Raw genomic sequence first — 15,064 nt, 5'->3', positions numbered from 1 at the left:
TAATGTTTAACTTATGAACTGTACCGTCATAACTGTTATTTTGTCATTTTCATTTTTATCTAACCAAATGTGTAGTGAGATATGACCTGAAGCTCCTGCCCGCTGAGTTCACAGTGATCTTACTTCAGCTGCTCTGCAGAGAAACCATGCTGAAGCCCAGTGGATTTTGTGTTGTTATTGTTCAGCTGTCTTTGGCAGCAGGAATGAATGCTGGTAAGATAATTACGTACTTTTTAAGGAGATACTAAAATAAGCTTTAGTTTAAAATAGACACAAATGCTGCCGTTTTGTCTCTTTGTATGTGGCATTTAGTGAAAACCAAATGAGTCACATATTTGGTGGCTTTGTACATTTGTGCAAACCATGGGCATGCAACATTTGTATATTTTATGTGTAACATATCAACATGTGTACAGTTTCAGCATCTATTCTGGTGATTCAGTATGCTCTAGACATGGACTGTTTTGGAGTACAATGCATCAGTGGATCATTCTTACGTTTACTGAGATCATCAGATGAGCAGCATTTTACACTGTCTAAAAACCAGTGGAACAGGTGTCAGATAAAAGCTTTTTAACTATTTAGGGTTTTGCTTGTCATTACAGACTGGAGTGTCCAGGGGACTCCTTTCAGCTCTAATCTTGCAAACAGGTGAGATGCCACATAATGCAAAAGACTGCTGGTTTTATGTGATAAAGCTGACATGAATGTGCAGATTATGTCTTACCGCTGTAAAATGTAACATTGTATTAATGCCTTATACTACAAAAAAGTCAATACTAACTTAAAGAGAAGATAAAAAGCACCAGTTTCTACCAGTTACATTTGACAAGTCATATCAGGCACATATTAGAGTCATGTCCTTTGTATGTTTCTTAATTGTTCCAGATTAGTATGATGTTAGCCAATGCAGACTAAAATATCTCACCAACTATTGGATGATTTGCAACTAAATTTAGTACATTCCCAGACAGGATGAAGTGTTAATACTGGAGATCCTCTTATTATTGCCATCATCAAGTCAAAATTTGTTCAATACTCGAATGTAATGGTAAGATAGTGAACAAACATTTTTTGCTGAACATCTAAAATAATTTTGTCATTGTGACCATATTAGCAGGCTGATCTTAGCATTTAGCTCAAAGCACCAATGTGTCGCAGCACAGACTCAGAGAGCTGCTAGCATGACTATAGAGTCTCAGGTGGAAGAAGAAGCTATGACGGGACGTGAAACAGGCTCCCTTTTACACTGCATGTATACATACAATTCATTCCACTGTACATGTTGTTTATTGTGTAAAAACAATCAAATCCAATTACCAACAAAGAACAGCTCCCACTGTGAAAGTGTACAAAGGGGGCTGCCAACATTTCAATTTAGTTTGAAGAAAGATTTGGTATCCCTGAAGTTGGTGTTCACATTTTGTAACACCCAGGAATTTTGTCCAAAAAGTTTAGCAGCCCAAAACTTTTAACACTGGACTATTTTGAACTTTTGAGTTTGCCATGATGTACAAACTCTTTCATCAACATCTTAATTCCAAATGTCTGTCACTGAAAAATCTACACAATCAATCTGGAAGATGTGCTTATCAATGAGGATATTATATTTTTTTTCCTAATTTACTCCAGTGAAACATGGTTATATTCAGGCAGTGCTTGTATTTGATCCACTGGTTCATTATTCACCCATCATTTATCTATTTCTAGTGCATATCTTCAGAGGATTCAACCACAGTTTCTACACCCTGACACTGAAGATGATGGAAAGTGGCCAACTGATCCTTACAAAGAGACCATCTACAAATTGATGAGTGAAATCCATATAAGTGTAGATACATGGCAGGCAGACCATTTAATATCCAGCCACAATGACACATTTGAGATTGTAATGATGTCTAACCAACAACATCTGACCCTTAGCGAAGGAAGTGATACTACAAACAGCCACCAGACGGTAGTTATCATGGAGGATGACCCTGCAGTAATTGAGGCAGCCACTTTCCTATTTGAGAGGCATCTCATAGTATCCACTCTGCTAAAGTACCACAAGGGGGTGCTACATGTTCTCAGGGAACGCCATGTCTCTTCTACAAGAGATCATAATGTCATACTGGTTGGCCATGGCAGCAATGGTTCCAATGGAATAGTCCAGCTTGCTGGTTATGGCCCAGAGGAACTTGCTAGATTTGTTTCAACCTTAAAAACCAAAAGCATTTTTGGACCTCTTGGCACCGTCACCCTCATCAGCTGCAACCTTGGAAATGAACAGCGCTTTATGTTGCAGCTGCTACAAAATCTCCGGTCTCTCGATGTGGAAACAAAACTCCACCTACACAACTCCTTCCTGTCTGTTAGTTCTGACGGAGAAATAATGACAAGGACTGAGGGAGTCTGGAGGTCCCATGATCACAGCGGAAGAGTTATTGCTGAGCTGGACCAAAGAGGTGGCCTACTTACCAAAGTGGAACTTGGCTGTGCCGGGCCGGTGTTTTCTGATTACAAAGGAAATGTTTTATATCTCCAGACATTGGAGTGGCCGAGCCACCCTCAAATGTTTGTTCCAATGGAGCTGCGCAAGAAGTACCCGTCTATTGATTGCCTGGAGGGGCTTACTTGGAGCTTGTTCTTTGAGGAGAATGAAAGAAGGCGTGCTCCTGATTATGTCCCAGACAAAAACCTCCTGAAAGCAATTTGGCTGACGGAGCCAGGTCCAGAAGAAGTTGTCTTCAAGCACATCAGTAACATTCAAGATCTACTTGTGGAGATCCGATACAATGCCAAGGAGGAAGTTGCATTGGACCTTTACTATGTTCTCAATGAATGCATTTACAAACTACATGGGAAAAATCTAAGTGTAAGTCTGGTGGGCAAGTTCATGAGCGCTGACAATCAAGCTGAAATAGAATATTTCCGTCACAATTTCAATGATCAGCAGGATGCATCCTCCCTTCAGGAGCTGGTACAGGGTCTCAAACCATCTAAATTTAATGACTTCTGTCGCCAGACTTTCCAGTTCCAGCAGTGTAACTACAACTGTGAGAGATGGGGTCGTTACTTCATGGCTGCAGTGTTTGCTGCGTCGGTGTACAACTTCCGGACCTTCTCGCTCTTTCTCATGAGCGTCATAGGTTGTGAAGTAGGCCGCTCGCGAGGGACCGACAGCCCCCTGTGCACAGCATTTGTTGGCGCTGACCACCCCATGATGACTGACCAGCCCTGGCCTGAGCATCTGCGACGAGGATTCTACGGCTGCACTGTGGACAACTATGAAATGGCACCGAAAAATAGACAGATTTGGTTGGATGAGGTGGTTGCAAAGGAAAACGCCCTGTACATCAAATCAAAGCTGATGATGAATGCTGTCGACCATGATGAACAAACAGAGCTGGACATCTTTGGGAAGGTCAAAGTCATGAATAAGTATGTTTTCTCATCGTATCTAGAATTCTTTCGAGGTACACCTGAGGGAAAGAAACTGAAGATAGGTTGTAGTTCCTCTTTCCATCAGAATTATAATCCATGATACTGGCGTAATGTTTGACTACGGTTCATCTCATTTGTGTATTCATTGCATAGTTGGCACTAGTATTCTTCCGAGCAAACAAGGTCTGACAAAGATGCTGTGTTCTGCCTCACACTGATAGGATACTGCAATAAAGTGCTAAATAATCTACTGCTTCAGCTTGCTGACACAGCAACATATTTGATGGTTTAAATAACTAGAGAATGGGTTATAGTGTACTAAATTAAATCAATAACTGTTACAGCAGATTCTTCACATTTTAAGGGATTTCTTTTCTCAATAAATCAATCAGTGATTAAGCAATAACAAAATGGCAGTGCCGGTGATTTGTTTGTATGTTTATTGCGTCATGTTTCTTATGGTGTCACACAGGTCAGAATACAGAGAATTACAAAATATAAATACGTAGAAATTGCAGAGTCACAGGGGGTAAAGCATTACAGGGTAGAAACTTAATAAAGAGACTATAAAGCACGCAGTTTTTGTTTCATCAGATGATTGCAAAGTCAAACATTCTGACACTTTTTTTTTTTGATGCTGACACAAGGTCAAAATGAGATGATTAGTGTCGTAGTTTTAAAGATTAAGGCATGATTTAAACTTGAAACAACTGTAAACTATCATTACCAACACAACAACACATACTTTGAACTGGAGTCTGCACAAAGTAAGAAATTCTAAAATGTTTCGGAGCTTCTGAAAGTTAAACTCATGTTTCTCCAGGTCAACTCTGTTGATACACGCTGTCATACTGATTTCAAATGGTACTTGTGAGTTAACGTTTCCATGCGAAGCTGACTACACAATATTACTGAAGAGAAACGATTTTCTTAACGTTTATGTGGTTAAATAGTGAGATGACCCTAAGATTATGCCCTTGTTCCCTTTTGGAAAATGGTGAATGATGTAGTATCTTCATTTTAAGGCCATGCTTCCATTTGATACCATTTTCAAAACTGTTAACCCTCTATTAACTATTAGAAAATACATCTATGAAGTTGTGAATACCACAACAGAGGGTTGTTCTTCTTTCTATTATTAGTGAAGTAAACATTCAGTATTTGAAGGCATCACGAATCATTATAATACATGGAAAACAAATTGTAGCACATGAGGGAAAATGACTGTTCTTAGTGTCTATGACTATGACAATGCCCAGTGCCTTTTGCACCAATTAAATTAAAAATGAGTGTTAGTGCCTCTGCTTGTCGAGTTGCCTAATAGTGTTCCCCTGAAGCTGTGCCTTTGTTGACTGCACCTCAACTCCCCAAATCTTCTCCTAGCTCACAGGTGTTTTAAACCTTACCTCAAATCACTCTTGACTTACATCTAGGAGGAATTTTTGGGTGTTTTTCTTTAACTAGCGCAACAAATTTCAAAGCAAGATAGACTGAATTTGAGTTTAAACGGGTGCAAAGGATGCTGGGCAGTATACTGGCAGAAGCATGATGTAGTAAACTGTCAAAAAAAGAGATCACAGCATATAAAAACTGTAAATTTTTTAGTCAGAAATGTTGGGAACCGCTGGCTTTGTGCAGAATAGACTTTGTACCTTTGTATTCTGTCAGACACCTGATTATAAGAGTGATGTGCATATGGTTACTCTGTGTAGTGAAACTCCAGGGTGGAAACAGGTTGGAGCTGATGTGTTGGGCTGAGAGCTTGCTCTTCACAGGAGGACGCAGCTGCATGAGGAGCCCCCCATCTGGCTGCTGAGGAGGCCGTGCTGTTGGGTGGCTACTGACTGGATTAAACTCCAGAAATGCTTGAAAGAGATGCCCTCGCCGTCGCCTACACCCATCTTCCGCAATATGTCAGTCAGTCCCTGGTCTGAGCCAAACTGTTGTGACATAATGAGCAAAGCAAAAACAGTGAGAAATGATTTGTGTGTCCACGGTGAAAGTGAAGGTGCTAGCCACTAAAAATAACTTAACTTTAAAGAATCATGCTGGTCCTAACTTTGTACACATCATAGTTATAGCTGACTTTTGAGAGCATAGTGACATCGCTGAGGAGAAGTTGAGGTAAGAAACAGAAGAATTCTCCCCAGACTTCAGACACCATAAACATGAGTTTTTATCTTCTTATATGATAATCTAAAATCAGTTTGAAATCCACAATTCCTTTCACAAGTTGCAACTTAGTAAGACATGTTCCACAAATTGCAAGAAATATGATTTAAAAAAAAAAAAAAAAAAAAAGCTAGGGAAAGAATTCTGGAAATCTATGTTTATAATTATCATAATTACATATTTGAAATTATGTTACAGAATTGTTACAATTTTTAAGCATTCAGGTATTTTTCTTGGATGTTTTACTGATTTCCTGCCAATTTTGGGGGGAAATTTCTTCCTAAGTTGCTCATTGCCCTCTTCTGTTTTTTTAAAAGAAATCAAGCACATTTGCTCAGGTTTCAAAGGGTTAACGAACAAATATACAGTATATCAGTATCAGCCTAAAATAACCCGCCATGTGTAAATCGTGTACTTATGTAATGTACACATTACTGTGGAGGTGGCGGTGACTTAAAGGAGAGAAGTGGGTTTGTGATCAGAACGTTGTTTGAATCCCAGACAGGAAAATTTAATAATGATCAATAAGGGGAAGAGAAAGCAAACTGCCCATTTCAAACACCCATTCATTACCTCGTGTCTGTTTTTATCAGCCACACTTATTTTTAGTGATGTCACCATGTCCAGTTATTAACGTAGTCAGTACAATGTTATCATGAACAAAACTAACAAATTGTAATAAACATGAATGTTCCTTAATGCACTTCAAGTTTTCATATTTATACAGTAATAAAATTACTGAAATGTCTCCTCACATTATAGTTGTTATTTTGTGCTGATGAGGCACTTCCTAAAATTTTGACACATTGTGTCAAATCCTGTGTCATAAAGTTTTGTGAATTTGATGTTCATTTTCATCAGCTCACAGTAGGTTGTCTTGTTGCTTTTTCCAGTGATTATTTTAGTGGATTTTTATTGCTTTATTTATAGAACAGCCGCCCATCACTTTTTCAATAAGCTACCAAAACATTACCTAAAAAGTTGTTTATTAACATAACTTTTACATTAACCCCAAGATTAAACCTAAAGGAGACCTTACACCTAACTGTAACTTCAAACAGAGATGATTTTTCTATTTTTTTTTCTTATAGATTTACGAAAATATACTTTGATTTTTGCTCCTTGTATTGCTGGCTTTTACAAATTGGCAAAGTTTTCCTTTAACACTGCAGCCTCAACTCCAAAAATGTCAGACTCTATGTGGATTTTTTTCCAGGGACATATTGGACTCTTTCGTCCCCTGGGAAAAACTATTCCTTTAAAGGAGCACTTCACTAATAATGTAGGTTTTAAAAACTCTGAAAAGTTTAAATCTTTCCCTTCACGAAAGACGGCAGCTGAAGTCATCTGACCCAGTGACCCACTTTCATGTCGTACGAAAAAAATCACAACATCCACAGAAAACATAATCAAATTCTCTGCCTCTTCTTAGTAATTGAAGTGAACGCATAGCTTGTGATTGCTGCTGTTTCACATTGCAACCAACATAAATAAGCCACATATACATATATATTTACAAAAAACAAATATAAGAGCCATCTTTCAAGCTGCTGACATTAAAATACCAGATTTTCAGCGGTATACTACTTTAAAAAATGAACACCTGTCTTGATTTAAGCATTGATGAACAGTCAACTGAGTTTACATAACCTACAGGTCTTATATGTGTGTGTGTGTACTGGTGTATGCACAAGGCTGTGTGACTCTGCTGCTCAGCGTGTGTCTGACTGTGTGTGTGAGGTGAGTGAGGTGAGCTGTGCTGACACACCCAACTGCTGCAGTCAGCAGCACATGGAGACTGGGAGCGGTTTTACCTTGACCAGGTTTGGCATCTCGGAGCTCAACAGATTTTTGAATTCATCAGTTTTCAGCGTCCCACTGTTGTCCGCTGAAGCAGAGTGGAACTGGCTGACCAGCGTGTTGATGGCAGTCTCCAGGTCTGAATACTGGGGAGAAGCAAAACAACAGAAAAAGGACAGTCATACCTCCATCTAATGCCAGTGGTGGGATGTAACGAAGTACTTGTACACTCTAGTCTTTTCTTTTCATTCTACTTAATTCTTTTACTGGACTACATGTGAGAGGAATATATTGTACTTTTTACATCACTATATTGCTACATTTATCTGAAAGCCTTAGTAACTTTAATAATTAAGATTTTTGCACAAAACCTGAGAACAGTGTATAAACAGTGTTTTTTTTATATATTCAACTAAAACACATATATATATCAAACTACACAATAGTTTATAGAAGTCCACTTCTGATTAGTCAATTAATCAATTAGCTGATCAACAGAAAATTAATTGGCAGCTATTTTGATTGACTTTTAATCATTTTTTTGTTTTTTCTCTCTGTTTGGAATAGTTTTGTTTTTTGGGGGGTGTTTTTTTCTGAATTGTGTACATGACATTTTTTTAATAGACACATAAGTAGTTTTCTTTTTTTGTTTTTAAATAGTTCTGAGTTTGGGGTCTTTTTATTTTATTTTTATGAATAGGGCGCTTTGGCAATTATTTCAAAAACATTTAAGTTAATTACGTTTTTGTTCATTTTTCAATGGCTTTGGATTTTGGGGGTCCAATTTTTCGAGGTTTTTGTGCATTAGGTACTTTTCATACTTTAAGTACATTCCTGATTACACTTACTTACTTTTGCTTAAGTGATATTTCTAATGCAGGACTTTTACTTGTGACATTTTCACAGTATGGTATTAGTACTTTTGCTTATGTAAATAAACTGAATGCTTCTTCCACCACCACCTAGTGCCATTTTATGATTAGAGGCTTTGCACACATAACAAATCCAGCTGCTGACCAATCAGCAGGGACAATGTGAAAGAGACTTTCACCCTAAAGGACAAAAATATTATTTTTCATTGCCTTCGATAACAATCTCAATTAGCATTTTGATCTGTTCCCTATGATTACAGCTTAGTTTCATTTAGGCAAATAAAACTACTACATTAAAGCAACTGTCATCAACATGGCTTTAATAACTTCATATCAAATGAAAATGGGAAAATGTGACGATGTGAAACTCGTGGTGATGAAATTACAGAGAAACATCGCTTTACAGAGCTTTATAATGACTTGCAGCTCTTCGTTTAGCTTTATGGCAGCAACGTAACTGCTCTGATTGACTCCAAGCAGCAACCTCTGGTAGGAGTAGGCGGATCGATGTATCCAAATATCGAAACCCTCAATACTATGTTTTCATTGTGAAGATCGATCCTAGCACCAAAAAGATCAGTACCAAAATGGATTTCTCTTATCTGTATGACCCATTTGTATTTCAGTGGTAAAACTGTCGTAAACTATGTCCCGATGTCGTGAACACATCTTGTGTTGTCTGCACTCAAACAGCTTAATCCAGACCCAGCAGTGCCTTTTTAGTTTCACTCATACACAATACCTGCAGTAGGAGAACCGTAAGCTCACCTACCAACCCTCCTGTTTACTGCCGGGGGCTGACACAGACTCGCCGTGGGCATCTGCGTGACCGTAGTTAACTGCGAATGCTCAATACGGAAAGTATGTTGCACACGCACAGCTAGGGTTACAACACCATGAGATTTTCACAGATCTATAATCATGTAAGAAAACATCAATCAGAATGACCCTTAAAGGAATAAAAACAGTTGAATTAATGTTTAATTACTAAAATTGAAAATATTTTTTGGTGGAAGGATGGATGGATTAGAAAAAAATAACTAAAAAGTAAGATTTTCCAACCAGTTGCTTTTTTTTTCGACAGCAAACGTAATCGGTATGATAACCGTAAACTTTCATATCACGATATAAGCGGTATTTCACTGCAACCCGCAGCAAACTGCGGCTTGCACCCCGACTAGTTTAACCACATAATAGCAGTGATGGCTTAATAAAAAAGGAAAAAAACCACAATAAAGAACTTTGAGCTGCGACAGGAAAGTACGGAGAACCAGACCCGACACAGAGTTCAGGCTAGTATTGGTATCAGTATCAATCAGACAGCAGGTCATCCTGCGCATATCAATTTAAGGACTTCATGTGTGCCGAGTTCTGTCACAAGGAATAAATAAATGTGTATTACTTATAGGAGCACTTATACCACAGCTTCTTAGAGAAGATGAAGTCAGACTGAAGACGTCAGTTGACTGGCAGCACTTGACGGACAGGCTGAAGACAGTTGAGCTGTTAAACAAATACCATATCTATTTGATTAAGGCCACAGACTTCATCCGCCCTGTACCATTTGAGCTACGTGAGTTTACGCAAGTACCTATATCTGTCATGGCAAACTTTTTTTTTCACAGGGAGTACACTTGCTCCTAAATGAAAGAATTAGTCCTTTATTCACCTCTGTGATACACAACTTACAGCCTGATAGTGTGCTGGATGGCCCAGCGACCATTAATACTAATTCACAGTGAAAATAAATTAATTCACACTGGGAATTTATTTTTGTACTCTGAATGTTAATAAGGTGAGTATTTAAAAAGAATAAAAATAGAGACCGTTCATAAAAAAAGTTGCTGAGGATCCCCGACTCTCCAAAAGAGGTCTGGGCTAATTCCTGAATGCCCTCAAATCCTAGAAACACCGCTGCGTACACCTGACCCCTGTGACCAGACTTGCCTCTGGGTAAAGATGAGTGAGAACAGCAACCATCGAAAGGTTAAAAACAGGCAATTCATTTATTAAATATACTAATCAGCATTATTAATGTTTGTTTATTAACTGGCTTGGCATCCTGTCATTTTGCAAAAGTGGCCCCGAGCAAAGCAAGTTGAGTTTCCATGACCTCGCCCTACATCTTTCAAATAAAATCAACATGCATTTCCATATTATTTCAATAAAATGTATTGTAATTGTAATGTAATTTTCAAAGTAGGATACTGCTAACATACTGGCAGATTGAACTATACGGAAACTACAATTTTGCCTTGACCATTAATCAAATACTCCCGGCACAATGAAACTACATTTCATGTGAAGAACAGAATGAAAAAGCCTCTCTCAGAAAAAGTCCCACAGAGCTTTGAGCGACCTCTTCCTCTTTATTCATTTATTTATCTTTCTACTTTTTTATTCTAGAGAGAGATGAACCTGTGACTTGACAGTGGCTACATCGCCACATTAAGCTTGGCGCATTACGGCTTGTGGAATTGTGGGACTTGTCGTTTGTGAAGCAGCAGCTGCAGCGGGGAGATACTATGGTAGGTTTATTTAATCTTTTGAATAATTAATTTTTCTGATTTGCACATATCTTTTTTAGTGGCAAAAGTGAGTGAAATATTTGTTTCAAAGCCTGTTAAAACTGTTTACAAGTTTATTAAGTTTTATAACTGAGTCCACCAAACGATGCCACAAGGTCAATTTAGTGGCTGTATGAGTTTTCAATGGCATCGCATGAGCTCACTCAACAAAATGCACCTTCAAATCAAAATTTTTGACACTGCCTTTTTGGGGTTTTTTTGTTTTTGTTGTTTATTTTGCCTAAATGTTTATTGTAACATAAAACATGACTTTTTTTTTTGTCCAGTGAAAAAGCTCAATTATCTGTGTCAAATGTTGAAAAAACAACCTTTTTGAAGTGGAACACATGGAGACAATAAACATATGTCGTCATCTCAGAAGTATCTGTTTGGTTTACCAACAAAAGTGGGAAATGTCTGGCATTTCTGCACACTTTTCTGGGCGATTTTGTGTTTCTCAATCTGCATGTGAGATTCCACTGCCTGGATTCCCGTCATGACGAGTTAATTTGAGATATTAAAATGCAACGACTCATAAAATTTCACTTCCCATGTCTGCGCACTTTTAAGTCTTTGGAAAGATAAATTTAAGTCGGATTAATCCCGAGTAAAGCCTCATTTTTAGATTAATGAATTCAGTGCCTTTTAAGACTTTTTAAGGATCCGCAGGAACACTGATATTATCTCCTTATGAACTATTTAGGATGAACGTATTAGCCCACAGTTGATTACATACTCATTCAGAGAAAATTTTCCATTGGGATTTGTGTTTGTGTTACCTGATAAAGCCAAAATTCGCTCTCCTTAAGCTCTTTTTTGGTCTCTACTAACTCCCGAGTGAAGCGCTCGTCTCTCTTTACCCACTAAATGCCCCACTATGATCACCAGCTAGTTTCTAACTGTGTGTGCTGTTTCCTGTTGAGCAGGTACAGTAGGAGTCGGACTTTTTCCTCTGGACAGAGACAACACTGTTAAGAATGTGACACTAAAACAAACATTAAATTTATGCTCAGGAGCCAACACTATGAGCTAAAAGACTAAAAAGCTGTGTACAAGTGCAGATCTCACCACTGTGAGCAACGGCTTTCACATTACACACGCGGATGTTTGATTCATTGTTAACGTGGTTCAGAGCGGCGATAAAGATGGTTGTCTTGCTACAGTTATTCAGTGCATGTGGGCCAACAGCTTTGTGAAAGCCACACCCTTTCTGACTGATGTGCACATGCTGCTGCAAGCCCACTTCACCTCAACAGAAACTATCCCACAGAATGAAGACAAGGCACAGTGTTTTACTACTGCAGGACATGCCAACACCTCTTTATATTCACTCAGCTATTGCATAAACGTTGTGTCGGCCCAAAGATACCGATCGAGTCAATGAGCTTCTGAAATAAGAGCAGCGGGCCTCAGTTTAACGGCAGAAAATTGCTGTTTTCAAAAAGAGACACTTTTTCAAACTTTTATTGCAACGTTTAGTAGTGAAGATATGTTTGGTTTACACGAGAAAGATTAAAGACAGACTCCCCGGTTAGTCAGCACTCATTACCACACCCAAATCATGACATTTCTTTCCCGCTCATTGTTGATCACTCTTAACAGTCACGTGAGACAAAGTTTGGGGATTTTGGTTTGTTTGAGACCTTTAATAATAAATGCAAATGCATCTTAAAACAGTGACAACATCATGCTGACCACAGGCTGCAGTGGAGTATTGTTTGTTTTCAGCGGTTTCTTATCATTTATCTTATGTGGCACAATGTTTAGTTTAGTTTACTGCGCTTTGTTCATTTTCCAACTTAAACAACTCAAATACACACACGAACAAATTTTTATATAAACTATGATAAGTCATTACTTTTAAAGCAGTGATAAACCAAAACAGGTTTTGCTGACCGAAAAAGGTGCAGTCAAAGCCTTAGCTTACCTGTTTCACATTCTTGGCTTTTGTACTTTTCCGTTTTGATTTTTTTTTTAAACAATGAAAACGAGACAACCAAGCTAAACAAATATGTAAATATACAAATACATCCCAAAAGTCGCAAACAAAAAATCATACACAAACTTAAGAGTTCAAAGCTCAGTTTGTAGGCCTATTTGTTAATCTTTTTTTTTTTTTTTTTAAATCCATTAAGTGTATTACATGTTTTAATTTCCTTTTTAAAACTATCCCACAAATTCACATATTACAATACAATACATATTTGTTTTGCAAAGTGGTGTAAAGTAACAAAAAATACTTTGTTACAGTGCTCAAGTATTTTTTGGGAGTATCTTTACTTGAATTTTAATATTTCTGTCAACTTTTACTTTTACCCACTACATTTCCTAAATAAAATCTAGAATTTTCCAGTAAGCATTGTAGTTATTTACTATAAAGTAGTTAAGGAAAGGAGGAGAAAAGGGTGGACAATTAAAGGAATGGAAGGGAAAAAAAACACTAAATTTTATTATTTAAGTTATAAAAAAAGATACTTTTGATCCATAACTGCAGGAAACATTTGAGTCTTCTGCTCTTGAATATTCTAATATAGGTGACTTTAACTTCTACTCAAGTCATTTTCAAATCTGTACTTTAACTCAAGTATGGCGTTCAGGTACTTCATCCACCGCTGGCTCTGCATGTGCTCTGATATAATGATGTCACTGTTTGTGGTCTATTGTTTAATAAGGGCTGGTCCTGTTTTTAATTTGGGAGTTGACACAGTCCCCTTCCCTCCAAATTTTGAGCATGGCAGACTGGTCACTATTAATAAAAAAAAAAAAAAAAAGAACATGTAACACAATGAGAGAGGTCCCATAACACAGAGGAGGCCATGTTCTGCATTCAACACACAGACAGGTGGAAGTTCTCCACCTGGGCCTTACAAAGCTAATCTCAGAGCTGCACAAACGCTCTCCATGATCCAAAACAAGCCATAACACTGAGTGTATAGTGTTGTTGAATGTATCTCAGGACTGACTGCTACAGCAGGCTCTTCTCAGGGAGGGGCAGCCAGCAGAGAAGAGTCTAACACGGGATGCACAATGGCTCCCGTGCTTGTTTAGTGAAACGCAAGCAGATAAACTCGACCTATCCGGAGGAAAGTTCCTCCTTGGAGACTTTTTTTTCTTAAATGGAAAGCAGGAAACCGTTTTTAATGGCTTGTTCCACTCTGTCACTCCCTGTGTACATGTTTAGTTTCACAGCGAACTCAAAAGTGAAGACTAAAGTTTTGTTTTTTTTTTTAAGTCGACTTTACTAAAGTGCGTCGAGCTTTTCTCGGAGCGAAAATTAAAAAAAAATAGCTGGCACAGTTTCTTACCTGAGGCATGTCGACTGTTTCAAATTTTCTTCCTGCGTGTCTCGCGCTCTGTCTCGCTGCGTGTCTCGCGCTGTGTGTCAGTGGAGCATTAACTTTACTGACAGTCACCAGCTGGCCGCGCGCCCGGATCCTCCCTCTGCACGAGAGAAAAGCCAGGAAGAAGGAGCAATGAGGCACCACCTTAACATCCACCTCCACTCTCTCTCACACACACACAACTAAACTCTTCCATTTGTTACAATATGGCACAAACAGTAGCGTTTTTGTGTGGACAGCAGCTTGTTTAAGTGTGATACTGTCGAAAGTGATGTGTTGGGATACTGCAGTGAGGCGCAGCTCACATTCAGCAGACAGCTCATTCCACATCTGGAAACCTTTAGTCAAAGTTGGACGCTGTTGTTTTGCGCAATAACTGCCTGCAAGTTGAGGCTGGTATTCTACTTTTCCTCCAGACTGTCACAGTGTTAACCTTTTCACTACCAGAGGGCTCCTACAGCTTAGCACATGATACATTTAACACTTTTTTAAGACTTTTGATTCCATTTAGAATGAAATTTAAGAGCTATTTCACAAAAATAACAATTAAAAAAAAAAAGAATCAATACCTTAGGGTGAGGGATAATTTTGTTTTATGTAAACATGTACTGTGCAAAAGTCTTAGGCCACCATAGATTTGTTGTTTTAGCAAAGTTGAAATGAGAATATGTATATTTATTTATTTATTAATAAATAAATAATACAGAGAACATGTACAATGCATTAAAACAGCAAAAAGTTAGAACAAAAATGGATTCTTAAGTGTAAAACATGACATTGTACAACCATAACAAAAGGTAGCTCAAACAATCAATATTGAGCTTTGGACATGTCTTGAATGCAACCTGATGTAAATAAACCAGAAGATTAGTTCTGTAAATCTCAT

General features: G+C 38.1%; 1 protein-coding gene across 1 annotated transcript; it reads right to left on the bottom strand.

Moving 5' to 3' along the window:
- Window positions 1-3,852: 3,852 nt before the first annotated feature.
- Window positions 3,853-14,244, bottom strand: s100v2 (S100 calcium binding protein V2). The gene is made up of 3 exons (XM_042506162.1): window positions 14,143-14,244; window positions 7,413-7,544; window positions 3,853-5,366 (listed from the first exon to the last, which is right to left on the bottom strand). Exons 1-3 carry the CDS (start codon window positions 14,149-14,151, stop codon window positions 5,196-5,198), a joined length of 312 nt encoding a protein of 103 aa, XP_042362096.1. The 5' UTR covers window positions 14,152-14,244; the 3' UTR covers window positions 3,853-5,195.
- Window positions 14,245-15,064: the final 820 nt, after the last annotated feature.

This window comes from Plectropomus leopardus, chromosome 18 (assembly GCF_008729295.1).
Source record: "Plectropomus leopardus isolate mb chromosome 18, YSFRI_Pleo_2.0, whole genome shotgun sequence".
In the NCBI taxonomy this organism is placed as follows: Eukaryota; Metazoa; Chordata; class Actinopteri; order Perciformes; family Serranidae; genus Plectropomus; species Plectropomus leopardus.
This window is presented reverse-complemented; position numbering and strand designations above follow the sequence as displayed.